The sequence below is a fragment of the Halichoerus grypus genome, chromosome 3, assembly GCF_964656455.1.
Source record: "Halichoerus grypus chromosome 3, mHalGry1.hap1.1, whole genome shotgun sequence".
In the NCBI taxonomy this organism is placed as follows: domain Eukaryota; kingdom Metazoa; phylum Chordata; class Mammalia; order Carnivora; family Phocidae; genus Halichoerus; species Halichoerus grypus.
This window is the reverse complement of record NC_135714.1, coordinates 205,671,834-205,688,382: the sequence shown is the minus strand read 5'-3', so window position 1 is coordinate 205,688,382 and position 16,549 is coordinate 205,671,834. Positions and strand designations below refer to the sequence as shown.

The following is a 16,549-nucleotide window of genomic DNA, read 5'->3' as shown; positions in this document are numbered from 1 at the left end:
GGGTGGGGGGCATAAACTTCCTGCTCTAATACCATCTTTCTGCTGTAATGTAAGCAAGCATTACCATAATCGGCTATAAAAATGTTTTACATGGATCTATCATAAAATACCAGGCATTTGAAGAATACTTTCTCATTTTGTTCTCTAAGAACTATGAAAAAAATATGGTCTAAAATATTATTTTGAATCATGTCATCTAGCCGTTTTACCGTATGAATGTCACCATGATATTATATGTACAAAATAATTCAACTCCTCATAGGTCATTATAATATAGCAAAGGCAAACTTATTTCAAATACTAGCAAAACAATCTAATAAAAAAAGATCATGTTCTTTGTGTGAGAGACATCTCGATCTATCACTGACATCTCAAATACTACACATTAAAAAGGTGGCAAAGTGGAGGAGATGATGCGTTATGATGTGTGAAAAATCTAAATGATATAAATGTTATCAAAGGATTAATTTCGGTTTCTACAGCAGGAGAACTGGATTACAAATGTACCACCTCGTCTAGTTTGTGTGCTCTCTGTTGGGTTCAGTGCAAACTACCACAGGGAAGATAAACAGAAGAAAATAATTAAGGGAGCATGGGGATCATAAAACTTCCCTGATGGATTATAAGGTACCTGATGAGTAGATGTTGGGTCAGTATTCTCAGTGCTGAGTTCTCCAGCCCAGGGAGATGTGTACCATCGCACAGCACAGATCGTAAATTAGAACAAGCCCTTGGTGATTTGCAGAGCCTGGGGAGACCCCAGTAGTAATACAACGATGGTGATTAAGTGTGGGCTAAACTTGATGAAAACCTACTCTGGTGCACACGGGCCTCACTTTGCCTGGAGTCTAGCTACCGTATCTGCACACAGGGTCATCCAGCTCCCCTCACGGCATCCTGTCTCAAAGGTTCTGGCAGAGAATTCAGACTAGCAAGCTCCAACACAGCATGGTTCAGGGCTGGAATGTTTGGCAAAGATCACCCTTTATCTCCTTAAATGCAGCTCTTGTGCAGATACAGTCTCAAGCCTCACACTGTGAAAGTGCGGCCCGCCCGTGTGCTTAGCCATTTCTGCTGCAATGATCACCAGAGGAATCTGGCATGGCCTTCCCTGCTGGGAATCACTGGAAATAACCACCAGGCTACAACTGGAAATATGGTCCATGTTCCACAGGAAATAGAAGCAACATCTCAGGCAAAAGTGTCTTTTCTAGTAACCATGAAAATCAATGCGATACCTCACCCCCAACTTGGAAAAATGCTTTCATCAAAGTATTCTGTGTTATAATGACAAGCATCAGAGACTTGGAATCAATGAAGCTCACAGGCTAAAGGATCCTATGTAAAAACCTACTAAGCTGGCAACTGCCCCAACTCTTTTTTGCATTCTGGGGCAGATCTAACATGTTAACAAATAATTAAAGGGACGGTGTTTATTATATATAGTCTGAAAACTATTTTTCTGCACAGTATTTGATATTATAAATAAATGGATGGAACTATACATCACTAATGGCATTAGCAACCCTGGTCCCTGCTTTTGGTAGATGTATTTAATTCATTTTGTTTTTGTTTCTTTCCTTTTGTTTGTTTGTTTTTTCCTGTCTCTACCAAATGAGGCCTGATTAAAACTTAGAGATCGCAATACAGGTCCTTATGGTTGGCACTACCCATCAATCAGGGCTGGCACTTGTATATAAAAAAAAAAATTACCAAAATTAGTTACTCTATCTTTCATTCAGTAGCATTTAAAATATTTGAAAATAGCTGTTATTTACTTTCTAACTTTTCTCTCCGCCAAACTGATGATCAGGAGTCTTCCAAACATTCCTCAACTATCATGGTTACCAGATCCTTCACCCTGGGAACATGCAGATTCCTCACTGCCCACTTAAATTATTTCATGGAAGTGAAACCATCGTTCTGGATGTGGGCTTCCTAGACAGAGAATGAGGTGGATCCTGTTCATGAAGTCTAGACATCAGCCTCAGGGCCACCTGGGCACATAAGAACTTTCTGTTATCCAAAACACCAAGTCCTTCCCTGTGCGCTAAGATTTCCTAATTTTCTTGTCATCATGTACATTGGAAGGTATTTTATTTTTCACTTTGAGTGAAGTTTTCCATTAAGTCCATTATTTCTGTATGTGTTTTGTCTATCATTCAAATTGAAAAGATCCTGAATCTATTGTTAATTATGTATTCTCACTCTTCCAGCTAGTATTATTATGCCCCTACCCAAGATGTGAATAGAAGTCTTAGAATGGTCTAGAATGAGGGAGAGAACGATACAACCAGAAACATTTCCAATGGCTTCAACCCAGTAATCGACATCTTTGTGGCTAGCCCCACCAGCAATTGTGAAAAGACAACAAACAGCCCATGTTACACGTCCTCGACTGTAAGAGTCATCCTAGAAAATCTTGATCTACACCTTGCTGAAAATTTAGAAGCACCATTTCTAAAGAGTATTACTAAATACCCATCTAAGAGCAATATCAGACCAAGATGGATCCAGACTTGCATGTTATTTTGTGAAACTACATTATAAGCTCTTCATAAACATCCATCCCCAAAGACCTTACAAATAATAGAGTTGATGATCACCTCTGTGTATCATCAAATTAACAGATCCATAGTTTCTGCCAGCTTGCTTCTTTCCTTTTCCTGTGAACAATCACACGAGACATTTCTCTCACTCTACAGTGCTTCTTTTTAATAACGTCCCACAGGGGCCGTGCCAGTGATTCAGCCACTTCCTCCCAGGTCCCCTCAGCCACTCCACTGAAACTCTAAAGTCCTCTTGGACAGACTCCTTTTCTCTCCTGGGGTCCTGGCTTCTAATATAAAAGCATGCTCTAATCTTTGCACACTGAAACGAGTTTTGACACAGACGACAAAATGAAGAGTCGGCTGAGCCTTTCTACTTTACTGGGACCATCCACTATTTTGATACCAACCACAATGAGTGAATTTTGTTCTTATTTCAACATAATTTCTCTATAGTCCTTACATTTTCATGATCTTGAATCTTTTCATTGTTCCCTGCTCATGGTGGGTCCATCCTTCACATCAGTGACCTTTACCTGTATTCCATTTGTTTAGTACATCCTAGGGGAGTTGCTTTGCTGGCAAATTGAGTTTATTGTGGAACATCTCGTGTAACTGTCTCTGTTTCTTTGTGTAGTTTCCCATTTTCTCCTCATTGGAGCAATTTGTTTCTCAAAGTCAGAGTTTTGGGGGTTGTTTCGTTTAGGGGATGTCTCTTTTTTAAAGTTGAAGCCATGGGATTATGTCAATTATTTTCCAGATTTTTTGGAAAATATTTTTACTGACTGTCTCCATTGTCATTATAAGTCATTTTCCCTCCATGACTGTCCAGTTTACCCTCAGAGGGTCCAGAAGAACCTGAAGGTCATGCAAGGTCATTCAGCTTGGTAAAAATCCAGATTTTCTGGAGATCTGTAACCATGGAAAGGGACAAAGGAACAATTCAAATGACAAGAAATGGAAGGAAAATACTGGCAAGACTGGTAAGCAAGAGGTCTGGGAGCAGCAGGGAATGAGGGACAAGATTAGCCATGTGTAACGACTAAGGCACAAAACCCCCTTTGATGGTATGTGCTTTGTGGTGAGGTCTATTCTTGTCCCTGGGCTCATTTAACTTCTAGTTAACCAACCAGTTCCAACTGATTGGTCAGAATTAGCAGATAGTACAGAGCCTCTTTTATTCTATCTTGCTTCTGAGAAAGGTAATTATAGGCAAAGTAACACAGCATTTGCTCAGATACACTAATTATATATCCTAATATTCAGAAATCTGTGTTCTATGGTCAAACTGCCTAGGTTTAAATTCTGTTTGTGATATTATTGATTTTACAATGCTGGCCAAATTCCTCATTGTTCTAAGTTATTTCTTATCTATAAATAGGAGTGATAAGCACTTCCCATACATTCTTTTTTTTAATTTTATTTTATTATGTTATGTTAGTCACCATACAATACATCATTAGTTTTTGATGTAGTGATCCACGATTCATTGTTTTCATATAACACCCAGTGCTCCATGCAGTAATACCCATCACTCGGCTAACCTATCCCCCGCAAGAACCCTCAGTTTGTTTCTCAGAGTCCATAGTCTCTCATGGTTCATCTCTCCCTCTGATTTCCCCCGTCCTTCATTTTTCCCTTCCTTCTCCTAATGTCCTGCATGCTATTCCTTATGTTCCACAAATAAGTGAAACCATATGATAATTGACTTTCTCTGCTTGGCTTATTTCACTTAGCATAATCTCCCCCAGTCCCATCCATGTTGGATGCAAAAGTTGGGTATTCATCCTTTCTGATGGCTGAGTAATTTTCCATTGTCTATATGGACTACATCTTCTTTATCCATTCATCTGTTGAAGAGCATCTCGGCTCTTTCCACAGTTTGGCTATTGCAGACATTGCTACTGTGAACATTGGGGTGCATATGGTGCATGTGCATATGCTTCTTTTCACTACATCTGTGTCTCTGGGGTAAATACCCAGGAGTGCAATTGCTGGGTCATAGGGTAGCTCTATTTTTAATTTTTTGAGGCACATCCACACTGTTTTCCAAAGTGGCTGTACCAACTTGCATTCCCACCAACAGTGTAAGAGGGTTCCCCTTTCTCCACAACCTCTCTAACATTTGTTGTCTCTTGCCTTGTCAATTTTTGCCATTCTAACTGGTGTAAGGTGGCATCTCAATGTGGTTTTGATTTGAATTTCACTGATGGCTAATGATGATGAACATTTTTTCATGTGTCTGTTAGCCATTTGTATGTCTTCTTTGGAGAAGTGTCTGTTCATGTCTTCTGCCCATATTTTGACTTGATTATTTGTTTTTTGGGTGTTGACTTTGAAATGTTCTTTATAGATCTTGGATACCAGCCCTTTATCTGTAGTGTCATTTGAAAATATCTTCTCCCATTCCTTTGGTTGCCTCTTTGTTTTGTTGACTGTTTCCTTTGCTGTGCAGAGGCTTTTTATCTTGATGAAGTCCCAAAAGTTCATTTTTGCTTTTGTTTCACTAGCCTTTGGAGATGTATCTTGAAAGAAGTTGCTGTGGCCAATGTCAAAGAGGTTACTGCCTATGTTCTCCTCTAGGATTTTGATGGATTCTTGTCTCACATTGAGGTCTTTCATCCATTTTGAGTTTATCTTTGTGTATGTGTTAGAGAGTGGTAGAGTTTCATTCTTCTGTATATAGCTGTCCAATTTTCCCAGCACCATTTACTGAAGAAACTCTCTTTTTTCCATTGCATATTTTTTCCTGCTTTGTCGAAGATTATTTAGCCATAGAGTTGAGGGTCCATATCTGGGCTCTCTATTCTGTTCCATTGGTCTATATATCTGTTTTTGTGCCAGTACCATGTGTCTTGGTGATCACTGCTTTGTAATAGAGCTTGAAATCGGGCAACGTGATTCACCCAGCTTTATTTTTCTTTTTCAACATTTCCTTGGCGATTTGGCGTCTTTTCTGATTCCATACAAATTTTAGGATTGTTTGTTCCAGCACTTTGAAAAATGTCATTGGAATTTTGATCAGGATGGCACTGAAGGTATAGATTGCTCTGGGCAGCATAGACATTTTAACAAAGTTTATTCTTCTGATCCATGAGCATGGAATGTTTTTCCATCTTTTTGTGTCTTCTTCAATTTCTTTCATGAGTGTGCTGTAGTTCCTAGAGTATAGATCCTTTACCTCTTTGGTTAGGTTTATTCCGAGGTATCTTATGGTTTTTGGTACTATTGTAAATGAAATCGTTTCTCTAATTTCTCTTTCTACGGTTGCATTGTTAGTATATAAGATAGCAACTGATTTCTGTGCATTGATTTTGTATCCTGCCAGATTACTGAATTGCTGTATGAGTTCTAGTAATTTGGGGGTGGAGTCTTTTGGGTTTTCCACATAAAGTATCATGTCATCTGGGAAGAGAGAGAGTTTGACTTCTTCTTTCCCAATTTGAATACCTTTTATTTCTTTTTGTTGTCTGATTGCTGTTGCTAGGACTTCTGGTACTATGTTGAACAATAGTGGCGAGAGTGGGCATCCTTGATGTGTTCCTGATCTTAAGGGAAAGGTTCTCAGCTTTTCCCCATTGAGGATGATATTTATTTTCCATAATTCTGATGAAGATTCAATAAAACTGAAAAGTGCATTGTACATTTTTCATTATCAATAAATAATTTCATTCAAATTATTATATCCAATAAGGCATCTAGGTAATTTTTTTACTATGGTGGTATCCACTAGCTACTTTTTCAAGTATCTGTGCCAGATTAAGGGCTGGAGCCTCTATTCCCTTGATCTGTCCGACTAGTTTAGGATTTTCTCTAGCACTGACTTTACTTCTGTTCTCCTGTTTACCTTAGCTGTGTTTCTATGGGTCCCATGAACATATGTTCTTACTGAGTTATACCATGTTATCTATACATTGGCATTCCATTACTCAGGAAAAGAGATACCTTTCATTACCATATTCCATGCACAGGCACACCTCATTCCATTGTGCTTTGCAGATATTGCATGGTTACAAAATGAAGGTTTGTGACAACCTGGCTTTACGCAAGTACATTGGAGCCATTTTTCCAACAGAATTTGCTCACTTCAGGTGCCTGGGTGGCTCAGTGGGTTAAAGGTCTGCCTTGGGCTCATGTCATGATCCCAGGGTCCTGGGATCGAGTCCCGCATCGGGATCCCTGCTCAGCGGGGAGTCTGCTTCTCCTTCTCCCTCTGCTGCTCCCCCTCCTTGTACTCTCTCCCTCCCTCGCTTTCTCTCAAATAAATAAAATCTTAAAAAAAAAGAAAAAGAATTTGCTCACTTCATGTCTCCATGTCTCATTTTAGTAATTCTGACAATATTTCAAAACTTTTCATTAGGATTATATTTGTTATGGTGATCTGTGATCAGTGATCTTTGCTGTAACTCTTGTCGTTGGTTTGGAGCACCACCAACCACGCCCATGTGCGATGGTGAACTTCACTGACATGCATGTGTTCTGACTGCGCTCCTGACCGGCCATCCCCCATCTTGCTCCCTCTCCTCCAGCTGCCCTAGCCCCTCAGACACAACAGTATTAAAATTAGGCTAATAATAACTCTGCAATAAGCTCTAAATGTTCAAGTGAAAGAGTCACACACCTCTCACTTCAAATCAAAACCTAGAAATGTTTAAGCTTACTGAGGAAGGCATGTGGAAAGCCTTGATAGGCCAAAAGCAAGGCCTCTTGTGCCAAACAGTTTGCCAAATTGTGAATGCAAATGAAAAACCCTTGAAAAAATTAAAAATGCAACTCCAATGAGCATATAAATAATAATAATAAAGTGAAACAGCCTTGTTATGCTGATATGGAGAAAGTTCTACTGGTCTGGACAGAAGAAAAAACCAGCCACAATGTTCCCTTAAGCCAAAACCTAATCCATAACAAGGCCTGAATTCTCAGTTCTATGAAGGCTGAAAGAGGTAAGGAAGTGGCAGAAGAAAAGTACGAAGCTAGCAGAGGTTGGTAGGTGAGCATTAAGGAAAGAAGCCATCTCCATAACATGAAAGGACAAGGTGAGGCAGCAGGTGCTGATGGAGAAGCTACAGCAAATCATCCAGAAGATCTAGCTCAGAGAATTCAGGAAAGTGGCTACACTCAACAACAGATTTTCAGTGTAGACAAAATAGCCTTCTGTTGGAAGAAGATGCCATCTAGGACTCTCGTAGCCAGAGAGAAGTCAATGCCTGGCTTCAAAGCTTCAAAGGACAGGCTGACTCTCTTGTGAGGGGCTAATGCAGCTGGTGACTCTAAGTGGAAGCCAATGCCCATGTACCATTCTGAAAATCCTAGGGCCCTTCAGAATCATGCTTAATCTGCTCTGCCTGTGCCCTGTAAATGGAACAACACAGCCTGGATGACAACACAACTGTCTACAACATGGTTTACTGAATATTGTAAACCCACTATTGAGATCAAATGCTCAGAGAAAAAGATTCCTTTCAGAATATTGCTGCTCACTGACAACGCACCTGGTCACCCAAGAGTTCTGATGGAGACGGACAATGAGATTAATGGGGTTTTCAGGCCTGTTAATGCAGCATCCATACTGTAGCCCATGATCAAGGAATCATTTCAACTTTCAAGTCTTATTATTAAAGAAATGCTTTTCAGAAGGCTATAGCTGCCTTAAATGGTGATTCCTCCCATGGATCTGGGCAAAATAAATTGAAAACCCTCCAGAAAGGATTCACCATTCTAGATGCCATGAAGAACATTTGTGATTCATGGGAAAGGGTCAAAATATCAATACAAATGGGAGTTTGGAAGAAGTGGATTCCAGCCCCCATGGATGACTTTAAGGGTTCAAGACTTCATGGAGGATGTAACCACAGGTGGGGTGGAAGGAGCCAGAGAATGAGAATCAGAAGTGGAGCCTGACAATGGGACTGCACTGCTGTGCTCTCAGGATCAAACTTGAACAGATGAGGAGTTGCTTCTTGTGGATGAGCAAAGAAAGTGGTTTCTTGGGATGGAATCCATTCCTGGTGAAGATGCTTTGAAGACTGTTGAAATGACAACAAAGGATTTGGATCATTACATAAACTGAGTTGATAAAGCAGCAGCAGGGATTGAGAAGGCTGACTCCAACGTGAAAGAAGTTCTACGGGGGGTAAAATGCTATCAAACAGTATTGCATGCTACAGAAAAACTTTTTGTGAAAGAAGAGTCAATCAATGCAGCAAACTTCAATGTTGTCTTATTTAAAAAAAAAAAATTGCCAAGGCGTCCCAACTTAAGCAACCACCACCCTGATCAGCCAGCAATCACCAACACTGAAGCAAGACCCTCCACGAGCAAAAAGATTACAACTCACTGAAAGCTCAGGTGGTGGTTAGCATTTTTGAGCAGTAAAGTATTTTTTAATTAAGGTATATACATTTTTTAGACAATGCTATTGTACATTAACAGACTACAGTATAGTGTAAACATAACTTTTATATGCACTGGGAAACCAAAAAATTCACTGGACTCACTTTATTGTGGTATTTGCTTTATCGTGGTGGTCTGGAACCAAATCCACAATATCTCCAAGGTAGGTGTATATTATGAATTAAATTTTCAAGTCTTAGTAGTAGCTGTGAAACCATATATACTGACTTCTGAAATCTTTATACTAAATTTATTACCCATTCTTTACTCATTGGTTTATAAACATATGTGGCTGTGTCATATCTAATACTGTTCTACTAGTTTTTCTTTAAGATACTTTGCTCTTCCAATTTCATTATTCCTTGTATTCCAGATCCAGGTTCTAGAACACTAATGTTTTATACATTATTGTCCAGATGTACTTACTCTTTTTTTTTAAAGATTTTATTTATTTATTTGACAGAGAGAGACGCAGCAAGAGAGGGAACACAAGCAGGGGGAGCGGGAGAGGGAGAAGCAGGCCTCCCGCGGAGCAGGGAGTCCGATGCGGGGCTCGATCCCAGGACCCTGGGATCATGACCTGAGCCGAAGGCAGACACTTAACGACTGAGTCACCCAGGAGCCCCAGATGTACTTACTCTTTATTTTCAGTTTAAATTCCTTCTGAGCACTCGCTCTCCCAGAAGCTTCTAAGACATATTGCATCACACTGAAGCCACACTTTTGGGCACCTTGGCCCCACCAACCGTGCAATATGTTGCTCAATCTTTCTATTTCAAAGTCCTACCTTCAATCAGAAGATACCACAGAAAAGGTGAAGGCTTATTTGGGATCAGTAAGACTCCAGCAGACCCCATGATAGAACAGTTTCAGAAAATGGACGTGCCCCTCAAACTCCCTGAGGCCACAATAGCCCTCTTACCTAATGAGGTTTTAGTCAGCAATACAGCCCTAATAAAATGTAAATTCTCACTGCTTTCCATCATCACAATCATAGCACAGATGTAAATTTCTTAGATCACCTGATTCCCCTCTATGGTGCTGATGTCACTGATGAGAACCAAGAAGACCTACCCCAATGCAGAGCTGCCTTAAGGAGGGTGGTATTCAATGACCAGACACCCCATAAGAACGTTTCAGATGAACAGACAATCTCAGAAGCACTAGCGACAATCTCAACGCAAAGCACCACACATAGTCCAAGGAAATTTCGCGGTCTATGGAAAACCGTACTAACCACACCCAACAAGAATATATGTGTATACACAAAGTAGTACACTAGCAGCTTTCATGTAGGGATGACAGTGATTTCAAGAAAGCAGGTGCCATTTTATGGAAAGAGTGAGAAACTCCTTTTGCTGGTTGATTTTCTCTGGAATTACTACTTTCAAGTTTCACTCTCTCTCTGTTCCCCCCTGCCCAATTCTCCTGAGTATTTCTTCAAATTACCTCAAGTAAAAAGAACAGATTTTCCTATTCAAAATTTAGTGGTCCTGGCTTCAGTCCTGAAGTGATTTCCAGCCCACAGAGAGTCAGAGGCTTAAACTTTCCATCTTCTATAGCCTTTGAGTGATTACTAAATTACTGAGATCCCAGAAAGAAGTCAAAAGGGCAAAAAGCAGTTAACGTATTTTACAAATTACTTGGAGACCTACAGGAGCATTATAAATCAGTATACTTTAAGCTGTCTATTCAACAATTTCCTTATGTTTATTCACAAAGATCTTTTCAATGAAAACATTTTCAACTCAATTTTTTTTTTTAAAATTAGCATGCAGAAAAATTTCACCTTGGGGCAAAAGAAGAACAAGTTATTGTATGTACGTTCCATTTGAAATAATTCATTGTATTTACGTTGATTGATCTTACTTCCACTTACTGACACAATTTTTAAAGTTTTAAAAGATAAAGTGCGTCATATTTTTGAATATCATGTTTGTGTGTCCTAAAATCCTGATGACATTAAGTGCGGTGATATCCTCAGCACTCTGCAAAATAGTGTTTAAGTCACTTAAGACAATAAGTGACTTTCGTTTATTGGTCAAATTAAAAAAAAAAAAAAAAAAAAGCTCAGTCGTTAAGCGTCTGCCTTCGGCTCAGGTCATGATCCCAGGGTCCTGGGATCGAGTCCCACATTGGGCTCCCTCCTCGGCGGGAAGCCTGCTCTCCCTCTCCCACTCCCGCTGCTTGTGTTCCTGCTCTCGCTATCTCTGTCTCTGTCAAATAAATAAATAAAATCTTAAAAAAAAAAAAAAAAAAAGCCCTTTAGCTACTTACAGAAGAAGTCCCAGTGTGAAGGGGAGTGCTGAAGCCTGAGGGAGGATTTAGTGCTCTGTGGGAGCATTTATAGCAAGAAGTGTTAGGCTTTGCCCAACCGTACTGTATTTTTAAGGCTTACGTGAACAAAAGAAGTGCCAGATGATAGATGAATTTACCCAGACATCGTGTTTCCGTGCCACTCCAGAGTCCGTTGGCTAAGCATTCTCTGACGTGAGACCCCACAAGGGTGTAGCCCGTGTTGCACGTAAATATGGCCGTGGCCCCATAGACTGTCAGCGTACCAATCTTGTTACCATTTGGGGGAAAGGAGAGGGTTCCACAGGAGATCACTAGAAGGAAAACAGAAAGCGAATATTATTTCAAGTCCACGGATTATTCTTTTGCTCAAAAATGACAAAATCTTCAGTCCCAATGTTTATTAGGGACAGGGATGTCTGCTTAGGGTTGGGTAGGTCAACCACATAGGAAGCTTAATTTTCCTTCTCTTACACCCTTGAAATGAAAATGTGAGCATTTAGAGCGGATTATAAAACTGTGCAGTGTATAGACATCCCACAAGCAGGCTGGTCAAACGCGTGGGCTGCCTGCCCGCCCTCCTGCGTGCAGCAGCCAGGAGAACCACATGGCAGGGACTGGACAAGGGTGTGGCCTGCAGGAATTAAGGAATGAGAGTGATCTTCCGCAAGTCAATTGCCGCACAAAACTGAGAATGCTCGCTCCAATGGAAGGCTTGAGTTCACCGTTTCTTTCATTGACTTGCATGATTTGTTGGGATTGAGAGTTGCGTAAAAATGCTGACTATGCGGCCATGTGGAGCCTTTCTTTCTTTCCTTTTTTTTTTTTTTTTAAGATTTTATTTATTTGACACAGAGAGAGAGACAGAGATCATGAGAGGGGAGGAGGGTCAGAGGAGAAGCTGGGTCCCCGCTGAGCAGGGAGCCTGATGTGGGACTCGATCCCAGGACCCTGGAATCATGACCTGAGCCGAAGGCAGACGCTTAACTCACTGAGCCACCCAGGCGCCCCCGAGCCTTTCTGAAAATTAAAAAAAATACAAAATTCAGGCCTTCAGTCGTTGTAGCTGGAGTGACTGTGTGCCCCTATGTACACCTATTTTCCCAGCATGATCATTAACAGGGTCCACTTTCAACAAGATGACTCCAGTTGGGGAGACAGAGTTAATGATCGCTTTCGTTATTGATCCTTATTGTACCACCCAACTCCCCACACTCCAAACGCAGAAACGTTTGAGCACAAAAGGTCAGTGGAATCTGATGGGAAGAAGAAACCACAAAGTCATCAAGGCCAACTGCGCCACAGGGGCTTCTGCGTGTCCCACACACATAAGAACCAAGGGTTTGAAGGCCACTCTAAGAAGAGCACAAGGGAGTTCCCGGTGCACGGAGCTGTTCGCAAGGGGCTTAGGGCAAAGGTGGCAAGTAGCTACCAATACCGAGTCCCTGTTAATAGTAAACTGATCAGAGGCGGTAAGCCAGCGATGCAGAGCACAGATCTGGCTGCAGGCTATTCAGGCTCAACGGTGCCTTGCCATGCCTCCTCCAGGTCCCTGGGCTCTCATTAGCTCCTCTCTCAAGGGTTGAGAGCAGTGCCTGCCACACGGAATTGGGCACTGGATTCAAAGAGAGGACACATGCAAACGGCAAAGCCATGCCTTGCATGGGACCAGGGCCCAGTCAGGGTTAACTAGCGCAAAGCAGACCTGGGACCCCTTCTGTGAACTGACTCAGTGTGAACACCTTGACTGATAGTTTGAGTGAAGACAGAGTTTATGGGCGTGCTGTTTAGACCAGTCTTTTGCACTGGGTCCGATCTTACCCTGAGGTGTCATGACTGTGGTACGTTTCCAAGCAGACAGACACAGCCAGGAGGTATGTGTTCTAGGGGGATTGCTCACCGAGAATTCAGACAGTTCAGCTCCAGAGGAGGTCGTGATCAGAACGTTACTGTTGTAGATTTACTAGTTTCTGGGGTCCCTAAACTCTTATAGGGTTACATCTCATGCATCTAGTAATATTGTTAACATGTCTGCTGTACCAAATGTTAATGAATTCCAAGTGTTAATTTTATTTTTTTTACGATTTATTATGAACTTGCAATTAAGCCTTTCCCTAACACACTATGAATTTCACCTTGAGTTATGGTATTTAAAGATCCATGCGTAGCCATTTAGGATAATTGGACTGTGTTTTGAAACTTCTGCATGGGTCAGAAAAGTGTTAACCAGCAATGAATTCTGAGCACATGTCCTCAGAGGTGTTGACACACCTTGGGTGGAAAGACTAGCAGAAAGGCTCACGCGGCTTTGCTTCTGCCCCATTCTTTCAGCCTCTGTTAAAAATACCCAGGGAATGAATATATTTTAGGTCTGTCCTCCACTAAGGTTCACTAGACTGTAAAGAAGAGCTAATGGAGCAAACTTTTAGCTTTTCAGCAGCTGGATAATGGGGCCTCAGATGGTAGAGTTTCCGTTGGCAGGAAACCCAATATATTAATGAAAATAGCAGCACTAATTTGGAAAAGCTACCCTAATTGAAAGGGAGAACTCCCCAACACAGTCTCACTCACACACACACACACACACACACACACGCACACACACACGCTTTGTCAAACACCCAAGGTAAAGCCTCATTTCCATGTTCTTTTCTCCCCTCAAGTTTTCAAAATGAATTATTTGCGTCCTTCCCTTCCATTAAAGACACATTCTTTAAGGAGCCACAGTCCAGAATTCAGGCTGTGTTCTCTGAATATCTACAATATAACGAAAGCCCGGTGTAGCGCTCTCTGTGAGTTGCGTGTAAATTTAAAATGCAAAGATGTTTTCTTTTTGGTTCACGGATTTCTGTGATAACTATTTTTCTTTTTTTTATAAATATTTTTCTTACTTTTTAAAGCAATAAGTCAAACAATAAAGAAATGTAACAAGAAGAAAGCAATAGCCTCCCACTTTGATGTAGTCCTTGTGCTAGGGAGATATATGGACACCCGGGAGATGGAACTTTAATCTGGTATTCTTATCTCTTTAGGGATAAACATTGGAAGTTGGTTCTTCTGAAAGAGAGTGACTGCAAAGCTCACAGTTTCAAGGTGGGAGTAGGTCTCCTGTCCTCTTCACCTGGGTTTGGTCTCAGGAACCTGGAGTTAGGATAACACAAACCCTTCAAAAAGTATTCTACTTCCAGGATTCATATCGGGTTTTTCTGAGTGTATGTTGGCAAGGTAAGGAAATAGGAGATAAGTGTAATTTAAACATATTTTAAATATAAAATAAAATGAAAATGTGTTATAGCAAGAATGAACTAAAACATACCTTTATTTTTATTTTCTTATAGAACCCAGAAAATATCGTATACATGTTAAGGCTCTAAATTTTTTTCACTTTATTTTTGATAATAATTAGTCATTACTGTTTATTGAAAAATGGTATCATGGTAAGGTGTAATTATCTTATTATTATTTTAAATAAATGAATAATGATTTTTCCATTTAAATTTAAATGAATTAATATAAACACATTAAAATAATTCTTGATTTGAATTTATATTAAAAATCTTAAAAAGGTCTTTGGGATCTAGTGGCCAGCAGAGTTCAAAGATAGTACCCTAAGATTTCTGCTCCCTGGTGTAAAATCCTCTCCCCTTGGTGTAGGCAGAACCATAATGAGGTTATGAATGTTTTCTTTGAGCTAATCAACATGGGATTATCTGTTGGGACTGACCCAGTGAAGGAGCCCTTAAAGGAACTGAGTCCTTCCTGGAGCCAGAGATTTGAATCACCAGAGGGCCTGGAGGGATGGGCAGTGCATTGGAAAGAGCTACACATGGCCTCCTGGGGCTGAGGGCATTTCCTAGTCCACAATCAGCAACAGTGTGAGGACTCAGCCCTAAATTGCATGGACACAAATTCCATCAACAAACAGTGTGGCCCATCTTCCCCCAGTTGGGGCTCCAGATAAGGACACAGCCAATACCTTGATCTCAACCTTCAGCAGAAGACCCAGCTAAAAAGTGGCAAACATCTGCCCCCAGAAACTCTGACATAACAAATCTGTGTTGTTTTACATTGTGTTTTAATGATTCTATAGCAACAGAGAATGAAGACAGGTCCTCCACAGTGTTTAACACTATGAGATGCCTGGGATGAATGATCTTGAGAACCACTACTGTCCAAGAGGCTGGGGTATATGTCCCATAGAGGTTTATAGAATGGCATAGGTGAGGGGGTTTCTAGGCTTGTGTTCTCTGGAATCACTTCCAAAACATTTCAACCAAAGAGAGGACTGGGGAGGGGGAGGTGAAGACTGCTGAGTTTTCAGATCACACCACAATTTGAACACAATGTTAGAAATTGTGATATCTCACTGACACATCAATGTTCTGAAACAAGAACATCTTTGATACTCTCTTTTGTTAGTGCAAAACTTAAAAAAAAATCAGTAGAGATATAAATTAATCAAAAATATCCGTATCAAGTCTTTTGGGGGAAAGAAAACAGAAAAAATTCAGTTTGGTCACAAAAATAATGATAGGCTTGGTGTCAGCTTTCTCTACCCACCGGTAACATGAACAACATGATGCATACCCTTGGGCACACAAGTGGGTCTCTAACACCATTTTCCACTAAAAGGGCTCCTTGGAGAATGGCTGATTCCATGTTTAGGCCAGAAAAAAAAAAAAAAAAAACCCTCAGGATGAGCATAAAACTTCCTGTCTTTATGAGAAAACAGGGACAACTTCAAAAACATTAGAAGGACAAGATGGAGTCAGGGAGAAGGGACTCTCTCTGGCCACACTGTGATGATGTGAACTACCAACCTTGATAAAAAATAAATAAAATAAAATAAAATAAAAACACACACAAATAGCAAGCAATGACTTCATGAACCCCCCTGACTCTGGACAAGGCCACATGTCCACGATGACATTCAAGAGAGACAAGTAACAAAGTGTGATAATAACAACTCATGCCAAGCAAGGCCAGTCAATGAATAGCTGACAATTTACGAAATCCATCTGCGTGCTAAGTTGGTGGGAGATATCCCCACACACATGGATTTCTGGTTGTTGTTCCTAGACCAAACTCAGTATTGCAATCACCAGATTGAAGTCTATTAGAGTCAGAAGGACAGACTTTCTAGAATTTCAGAAGGATGGAGACAAAAATACAATCTGTGGATGGTAGAACCCCAGTGTTGCTTTCTTCCCCCCAAAAGAAGGTGGAAACTTGCTGCTAAGGAGGTTGGTTCAACAATCAGGAAGGCCTGGTTTCGTAAACACTCTTCTAAATATGAGTCTTCTTATAAGTGT

The 16,549-nt window shown here is 40.7% G+C and overlaps 1 protein-coding gene across 2 annotated transcripts in view; it reads right to left on the bottom strand.

Moving 5' to 3' along the window:
• Nucleotides 1-16,549, bottom strand: part of CSMD1 (CUB and Sushi multiple domains 1) — a 2,059,737-nt gene that overhangs the window by 63,969 nt on the left and 1,979,219 nt on the right. For both annotated transcript variants that reach the window (XM_078069893.1, XM_078069894.1), the window contains exon 52: nt 11,378-11,551. In XM_078069893.1, the coding sequence (XP_077926019.1) occupies nt 11,378-11,551 (174 nt within the window). The remainder of the gene's footprint in view (nt 1-11,377; nt 11,552-16,549) is intronic.